Source organism: Mauremys mutica, chromosome 6 (genome assembly GCF_020497125.1).
Source record: "Mauremys mutica isolate MM-2020 ecotype Southern chromosome 6, ASM2049712v1, whole genome shotgun sequence".
NCBI lineage: Eukaryota > Metazoa > Chordata > Testudines > Geoemydidae > Mauremys > Mauremys mutica.
The window spans coordinates 11356663-11366057 of NC_059077.1; the positions used below are offsets into that span (position 1 = coordinate 11356663).

A 9395-nucleotide genomic window follows, 5' to 3' on the forward strand; every position below is an offset into this window, starting at 1 on the left:
TTTTGAGTTTCTCCCATCCACCCGATATTACAGAATGTAACTTACAAAAAATCTACAGTGATTTGCAGTAAAGAGACAGTATTTACTCACCCTTACTGCTCTGGTATCTGAGAAATTAGTCATATTCTCTCTAAGTGTAGGCGTTTACTGTAGTATCTCCGATACTGCAATGTGGCAACTGTTGTTGACTCTGACTTTTTCAGTGTAGACAGCTATCAATTTTACAACTGATTAGTTCAGGTCAGTGCTTAGGGTGGTGATATTAAAGAGCACAAGTGTGCTAGTAAGTCTGGGAGCTTAAGAGAACCACAGAGTCTATGTCCACTGGCTTCAGTAATGAGTCTCCTTTATAGTCATTACAACTGATTCCTGTCACTTCTCAACTGCAATGGATATTGCAGTGACCATTAAAGGGCAGGGTGAAGCCATCATGTGTGCAGATTTTGTGATGTATGCCAGATTGGTGACCAGTCCTACCAAGGTTGACAGCTAGTACATTAAATCAGTGTGGCATCTCTTCACTACCATGCCCTCCAACACCACGGGAAGGCATCAGAGCAGGAACAGAGAGCAGGCCCCTTCATGGCGTTCCCATACAGCAGTGGGGTTAAATCAAGCCCATTGTAAAACATATTGCAGTGAAGTCTTTATTGCTTTGGAGTTTCACAGGTCATTAGGCAAAAGGAATGAAAAGCAGGTTGGCAACTACAGGTTGCTCCAGAGAGGACACGAAGATGGATAGATCTTTGAGGACTGTTGTGTAGTCGGGGTCCTAAAGTCTTTTATCTAAACGGGCAATAAAGATTATAACAATTGTTCTTCCATGGCTGATTCAGCCACTATAAGAAATAATCTTGTCGTCTTCTTTTTTTTTAATTGCTTTTTCTATGCTGGTTTCCATCTTTCTGTCATTATTTATCATCATCCTTTACTATTAATCATTTCATTCTGCCCTATTAAACACGTTCAAAACCACCAGCTTTTTGCCTTTCTAACGGTTGGAGGAGCGAGACAGTTTTCATTCGTTTTTGTGTTAACAGTGGATGTTTCTCTCCCTTTCTCCTCGCAGCCAGCTCACCACTGAAAAAGAGATTCAAGCGTCGGGAAATCGAAGCAATCCAGTGTGAGGTGCGCAAGATGTGCAACTACACCAAGATCCTGTCCACCAAAAAGAACCTGGATCACGTGAACAAAATCCTGAAAGCCAAGCGGCTGCAGAGACAATCAAAGACAGGCAATAACTTCGTAAAGAAGAGGAGAGGACGTCCCCGGAAGCAACCTTTCTCATTTGACGAAGACTCCAGAGACCAAATGCCAGTTCTGGAAAAATGCGTTGACCTTCCCAGCAAACGAGGTCAGAGACCCACATTGAACCCTTTAATACTGGAGCAAGCAGCCAGTCAAGATACAGTCATGGCCACCATTGAGGCTGTAATAAACATGGCTCGAGAGACACCACCACTTCCCCCTCCTCCCCTGCCGCCGCCTCCTCCACCCCCACCCCTTTCCCGGACACCACGAGTTGGAAAGAGGAAAAACAAACCACATCTGCAGCAGCATCAGGAGGAGGAGGAGGAAGTGAAAGTGAAAAGGCACCGGAAAGCAAGAGGAAGTGACAGTGAAATTCTTCCCTAGTACAGACACATCCAATGGAATGCCAGTATCGGGTGCTGAGCACTTCCTGACCGACACACTGAAGTGTGTAATGGTGTAGGTTCTGCTTGATGCCTGAAGCAGCATCAGAGTCACTCTCCTTCTCAGTAGCATGGCAGCCATAACCGTTCAATTAGGATGGACCAATAATAATCATCATCATCATCATCGTCATCTTTGGCACTAGCATGTAGGAAAAGGGGAAAAGGAGCAGGGTGTGGGTGGGGGAATTTCAAAGTTAATGAGATCATCCACTTTGCAGAGTGTCCAAAACAAATCAGCATCTCAGCATTGCTGTTCTCATATCTTGCAAGCGGAAGGCTATCTTCTCAGTACGCAACTGAACATCATCATTAGAGCTGCATACCCGACTTTGATTTTATTTGGTGGGTCAGGCACAACTACGAATAGCTATACCATAGTAGAACTCACTGTAAAAAAAATAATGTAAATTCCTCAACTGTGATCTCTGTTATGATCTGTTTGAATTCATTTAATTTTTTCAGTTTTATAAACCTGCTGGGCTTTGGGGACATCATAATCCCAAAGGGCCTGAATCTTACTCTAGCTATACTTTTTTTTCTCAGTTATTTGCCTACTTACAAGGACTAGCTGCAATATAGGCAATACACAAATACAGCCTTACATGCACACACACGCTCATTCCGAGTGCTATCCTGAGGAATGATGGAATAGCATCATGTTTTAAAATAAGGTGTACATGGATATTCAGTAATGGTAGCACCTTTCTGGTAAGCAACTTTGTAATTCCCAGTGGCATGTTAACAAAGGGGTCACCAGTCACCAAGTTGTTTTCATGCTCAGTATATAGCAGTAAAGAACAGCAAGAAACTTCAGGCGAATAGAAAATATTGTACAATATGGATAAAATCACCAAAAATGAAGGGCGGGGAAGGGCCCTATCCTGCTCATTCTCATCACCAGGAACTCCCATTAAAATCAGCGGGAATCCCAGGTGCAGAATGTTTGCGGGATTGGATCAGAACTGTGTAGCAATGCCTTGGTATGTTGTTTAAAAAGAAAATAGCTAAAGTAGGTGGTTTAAAAATGACAGAAAATAAAATCATATGAAGAAGTAGGTTATTTCTTGGCAATTACTTCGTAAGACAAAAAAGGAATAAGTGTTCTTATCTGAAAAATAAAAATAATGTTCAAAGGGGAGCACCACTGCAATTCTATTAATGCCACTTTGGACAAGTTCTCCAAGTTGTGGTTGCCTTAATAAACTAAAAAGTTTTTTTTGTACATAATGTAATTACAAAGCTATCAGTCTGCATGGATGCAAACTGTGTGTGACAAATCGTCTCTTTAAATGGTCAGTTTCAATTGTAAATTTCTCCTTCGAGTTGTACTTTAGCCATTGATTTTAGTTTGGATAAAATATCTGATATCAATATCCACAGCCCAGTTAAAAACATCAAGCAAACTACGACTGAAGATGAAAAGCTATTCCATTGCAGTCATAAAACTTTTTAAAAGTCAGTTGTTGAAATTTTAAAACAGGAACCGTCAACTTTATTTTATTTTAAATTCCTCCAAGATTCTGAACACCTGGCCTGGCAAGATTAATGTTAAAAGAGGAAGTGAGGGAAATTCCAGCGAGAGAGTGGAAAGTGGACTTATTAAACGATTCCCTAGTTTGAGAAACCTTTGATGTGGCTTATCGCCAAGGAAATTTCAAATCGCATGACACTAAATAAATAAATAAAAATATTCTCCGAAAGAAGAAAGTGTTTCTTTTCTGTTCTTTATGTACAGAATCATATCAAGACTATGGTGTTAAAGGGACACTGTAAACATAAAGCTCATTCTTTTTAAAGATTGATTTTTTTCTTACTTCTGTTATAGCACCTTAGATTATTCAAACGGAATGCATTTTTTCAAAAATCTAGGGACAAATTTTGTGGTCTTAACTCAGTTAAAAGTCTCATTAAAACCAGTGAGAGGGACCATAGGATTCTGTTCCTAATTTGTTTTTGCACCATTTATTCTACCAATTTGCTTTTTGTGGGTTTTTTTGTGTTTTTTTTAATATTATTATTATTTCCTTTGCAATTCACACAGTTTAGGAGTAGCGTGGTCAGTTTCTCATTCTGTTACCATCAGTTTTGCTTTCTGGTCCTCATGAACTAGAGCAGTGTTGCTGATTGAAGTCTTGGTACTGCAGAGAAATGTTTAAATCCCCCCCCTCCCCCCATAAGCAACTGTATTGGTATTTAATTTTTAAAGGAATTATTTTTTTTCCACACCTTTTGGCCTCAAACGTTGACAGTGTCTCTTTAAATGCAGAAGAAAAGTGTATTCTTGTTTTCCAGGTAAACTGTAAATGGAAACTAATCCCAGCATTGACGGATCCTAGGTTCATACTCAAGTGTTCTGTTTCCCCATTAGCATAACAGAGGGTTGCATGCTTAGCAAGTGGAGAAAAGGTCTCAAAGGGCCAAATTTCATCCTTGGATGCCACATGTGGATCCCATTGAAGATCATTGGAGGTGTCCGTGTATCTCCAAGGGCTGAATTTGTGTCCTGAAGTTTGGCTGTCCCTACAGAGGTGCTGCCCCCCATTCACATAGATACCTCCCACGCAGCATCCAAGCATAATGCAGAGTTAGTTCTCCCTGAGCACTAGACTATGGAGCCAACTCAGTGCTTCATGTCCCCAAGAGGGCAGAACTAGTGGGTTGAGGGGGTGGCCGAAATCCTGCCCCATCACACTGTTGCTAACAACTGAAGGAAATGTACAGTCTGCTGCCCACAGGCAGAATGCTGAAGATCACCTACACTCCGCCACGACTACCTCCCCTGCTTCTCTTCCCTGCAGGGTTCCACATCGGTACAAGGACACAACTAGGAATCAACAGTAGGTATCCAAACAGTAGCTTCCAAAGAGTTTACAGTGACACATTGTCTAGGTCAAGTGGGCTTTAACTAGCATGACTGAGGATTTGTTTCTTCATCGCAAGAGCTTGCAATGGAACATGGTAGGAAGCAAGGATGCTCTGATCCAGCATTGGCTGTTTGTCCAAAGAACAGCACCGCGCCACCAATATTGGGTGGCGGATGATTAGCATGCTAATTTGTATGAAACCAGGCAGAAAATGTTGCTAGGTGGCACTCAGAATTTGTGTTCTGCATGTTGCATAGTCTATAAAGATGATAGGCAAGTTGCTGACAGAATAATATTATAAGGTGATGTACTACATGCAGGTCATAAAGGATTTAGTTTTAGGGCTTCAGGCTAAAATCCCACTCCTGAAGTTTATTTCTCAACGTTATTCCAGTAATGAGCTTTTTGATTTTTTTTCTCCCTACCACTATTAAGATTTACTGAGGAACTGCCTAAATTCTCAGCACATATTTCCAAGGAATGACTATATCAAGCAAGGAAAGGGGACAGTTGGGAGCGGAGAGGGGAAGCAGTTTCTTGAGCCCTTCCAATACTAAATGTTGCGTGAAGCATCTTGCATGCTTTCGGGCACCGTAGAAATAAACCACAGCAACACTAATAATAATAAATACTAGGGTATTCTGCAGCAGGGGCCATACTTCTCCATTTTCCAACAGTGTTTTGGACTATTCATTGTGTTTATATTGGCTGTACTAAGCTGGGCACCATGGGACCCTGGTCCGTGACAGAGAGGTCGCAGGTGCTACAGTAATACAAATATATAATAATGATTATTATTCTATACACAAGGATCTCCCTAACTCTTCTTTTCACAGCCCCCAACTCAGGAAATCACTTAAGCATATGCTTAAGCACTATCCTCCTTCAAGAGATGCTTTTCTGAATTGGGGTGACCCCGATCATGCCTTTGTGATACTTCTTCCTTCTAGCATCATCCAAAATATGAGGTGCAGCAGTTCTGAGACAATTAGAAGCACATTTAAACAAGAGAAACCTAAACCTAAAGATGTCTCTCTAGGTTGTATAAAACACTAAAAAAAAAGGGGGGGGGAGAACAAAATTGTAAAACCATTAAAAAGCTGCCAATTGGACAGCATGGGGAAAGCAGTTCAATCCCATGTTGGTTTGTTTTACTTTTTTCTTTTTCTTTAAGCTATTTCTTAAAATAATAAATGCACATGAAGTGTTAAATATGTATATACTGTATTTCAAAAAATTAAAAAAAAATTCAAACGAATGGGGCACAAGATTGTTCTATAAGTTGTGCTGGCTAATTTTTAGTTTGTATTCATAAGTGGTTTTTAAAAGCCTTTTTTAAAGTGTAATTTGCATGTTCTACTTTGATTGTATGTAAACATATTTTAGAGCAAAAAATGTATTTGTATTTTATTGAATATAGAGGCAAGAGAAAAAAACCTTGTACATTGTTTGAAATGTTCTTTTTGTAACAGTTTTTATTCATGAAGCATTTTTGTACATTTAAAAATGGATATGGACTTGGTGTTATTTGAGGCTTAGGTACATCTGGCATGCTTTAATGTCATGCTCCTTCATGATCTTAGATGTTGGTTTTTAAACATTTTTTTCTAAAACAAAGCTCAGTCTTTTGGCTACCAAGTCTGGTTAGCACAGTGTAGAGCACTTAACTAAAAAAAAAAAGAAAAAAAAAGAAAAAAAAAAGAAAAGAAAAGAAAAAAAGTAATCCTATTCATATGTTATTCATTGTGTGAAATTAAAGGAATTCAATTCAGTCTAACATGAGTTGTGAATTCTTTTGTCTTATTTTCCATCTGTTTCACATCACTGAGGAGTTTAATAGCTTTTGGATACCAATACCATGCACTCACAAGCCCTCTTTATGGTAATGGAGAAAAACATGCTTCAGTTCTCTTTTTTTTCCAGAACGTCCTTAAAAGTGTAAAAAAAAAAAAAGAAAGAAAGAAAGAAAGAAAGAAATGTCATGTGTTATGGGCCTCATTTTCCAAAGTCCCTTCAGAATTTGTGTCTGGAGAGCTAGGCCTGTGACTCCTGGGGCACAAACACCCACTGACCCAGATTGTGCCCCCTAGAAAAATGCCTACCACATGGAAACATGGATCAGCTACCTTCACATCATGGTATCCCTTGCTCTAGAAACCATGGAGTCCTCTCCTGGTGGCCCATGACCTTTGCTGAAGGAAGAGAGCGACTCAGATCGGGGGGAGGAGTGGGTAGCACAGGGATGGGTGACAGGAGGATGCATTTCCTCCCATTCTGGCCCCTCACTTTCTGTCCTCGGGGCTCCCAATGACCAGGTTGAACTTCTAGTGCATCCCATTAAGATGCACTGCCAGCAAGGTGTGGAAAGTTGCCTGCTGGCCAGCATGAATGACCCTGGCCTCCCAAAGTTTCCACATCATCTCTGCTGATCCTCGGGGCACCACCAGCTTTGTGGGTGGCTGCACAGCCTTTTGCATGGAGAGCAAATCCATTCCCCCCGATAGGCTAATGTATTGAGAGCTTCGCTTTGGGTTCCCCACAGAGATTCCTTCCCCCAAAGCAACTGCCTGTGGGTTTTCCAAGGGGAGAGAGTGGCGCTGGACTTATCTGCACAAATGAGCTTCCAGTTCCTCCACCACCCCACAAATTGCACTCCAGAGTCAATGGAAGTTCTATAAGCAGCGTGACTAGATGCTCATGACCCTGTCTTTTTTTGATGGGTGCAAGCAAACATGCACACAATGTAAGGCCAATCCCACTGTCATTGAATCAATGGCAAGACACCCATTGACCTTAGTGGAAACAAGGACAAGACCCTTCAGAGTACCAAGATATTGCAGTGATTAGCATTTTTAGCGAACAGCTTCATGTTAAAAACATATATGTTTGGCCCTATATGTACAATTAGAGGACTACATCAACACGGAGCTAAAATTTAAGCCAGGAACTACTATTTACAAGGAAATATAGAAACCATGGTGTGAAAATAAAACCCATTACACAACACCTTTGGAGAGAACTGAGAATCTGCATGACTAAGATTTGGTAGTGATGTACTAAATGACCTCTAGGTCTTTCTTTTATGTGACCTGTGAGAATAACTGGTATGACAAAATAAGACGAGATGTTAGAGGTTGATTTTTTAGGCTTATTCTAGAAAGCGTTAATATATTAGTGATGCTTAGAAACACGAAGGTTCGATGAGAAATTTTTGATTAATCATTTTTTCTTGAAAAATGCCAGTTCAAAACTGAAACCATTTCCAAAACAGGGAACAAGGTCAGTTTTGACAAATCTCCCAATTTGAAAGTGAGGAATTTTTTTAAAGTGTTTAAAAAGTTAAACATTTTCAATATGAAAAATTCCAATTTTCCAGTCCAAAATGACTTTTAAAAAAAATATTAAGCCAATTGTACTGAAAGAAAAAGTTGAAATCTAAATGAAACATTTTGCTTGACCTGACCTGATTTTTCCCCCCAGTTTTTTAATTCACAATTTTTTTTTTTAGATTAATGATTTTGTTCCCATTTGGGATGGTCAGTATTTTTTAATTCTCTAAAATATTTGATGGAGAGGAGAACCATTTCCTGCCCATCAATAGCTATTACAGAGATGGCTCTACAAATTCCTACATTAGACTAGAGTAGTTAACAGACTAAGGGTGAAAGCTGGCCCTGCTGAAATCTGTGGGAGTGTGAGAGGGTATACAAACCCCACACAGGGCAACAAAGGGTTAAGGAGATGCTCTGGGCTCAGCCAGCCCTTCCCCCCTGCCCCCACTCCCTCCACACACACACACCTGTAAGAGATTCACAGACTGGAGGAGCAGTTAAAAGGGGCAGAGCAGCTCATTTGTGGGCAGACCAGGGAAGAGAAAGGACATTTACCTTGCAGCTCCTGAGGGAAAGCAGGATCTCTCCTATCAACAAGTGCCTGAAGGTCCCTCCCAGAGGGAAGCGGGACCTGCTTCTGATACACCCTGAGAGGGAGGCATTTCCCCCTCTCAAATACTCAGTTTGTTTGTGTTAGTTTCCCTTGTTTCGTTTATGGACTATCCCAGAAGGAGAGAGACTTGGAACTGACCTGAGCTGGCATGAGAGGAAAGAAGGAGAGTGCCACCATGCCATACCTGGCCGTGAAGAGGTGTCAAGCAGTAAACTGACCCCCCCTCTACATTTTCTGGTTACAGACTGTGAACTTTGGACACTGGAGAAGTTGTCGGAAGTGGCCAAGGAGGGCAGTCTTAAGGTTCTCCTTTATGTCAGACCCTTTTGTAGGCCACACAAGGCCCTGGGCCTGAGCCCAGTGGAGTGCAAGGGCCTGAGCTCCCCTACCACACTCCCATAGGGCCTAATCCTGACCACTAGGCAATGTTCCCCACAACAGACGATGATTGCATGGAGTTTTGACATTGACGTCTGTGGAGACCAGATTACACCCCAGGACTTTGGTCTCACCTGTACTACTGAGCTACTCTGTCATTTAGGACCAAATCCTTAGCTTGTGCAAACTCCATTGATTTCAATACCAGTTTGCAGCCATTGAAGAGCTGCCCCTTAATCTTTCTGTGCTTTGTTTCTCCCATTTGTCAAACAATGTTTTGTGAAAAATGTTTTGAGACCCTTCGATGACTTATGCTATAGAAGTACAAAGTATTGTTGTCACTTTGAGGCCAGTAAGAGACAGCCTACTATTTAAAGAATATAGAGTTTTGCTAGAAGACAGAAGACAACAAATAATATGTTCTGAAACCACATTACTCCAGTAAAGTCAATGAGGCTACTAAAATGAAATCAGAATTGGGCAACTGGGGAGTGGCAGGGTTCTAGCAAGC

The 9395-nt window shown here is 41.0% G+C and overlaps 1 protein-coding gene across 2 annotated transcripts in view; it reads left to right on the top strand.

Moving 5' to 3' along the window:
* SETBP1 (SET binding protein 1) overlaps window positions 1-6773 on the top strand; it is a 323214-nt gene extending 316441 nt beyond the window's left edge. The window contains exon 5 of one of the 2 annotated variants that reach the window (XM_045020887.1): window positions 1070-6773. In XM_045020887.1, coding sequence (XP_044876822.1) covers window positions 1070-1635 — 566 coding nt within the window. In that variant the 3' untranslated portion in view covers window positions 1636-6773. The remainder of the gene's footprint in view (window positions 1-1069) is intronic. The other variant, XM_045020888.1, reaches the window with a different exon arrangement.
* The last annotated feature ends 2622 nt before the right edge of the window (window positions 6774-9395 follow it).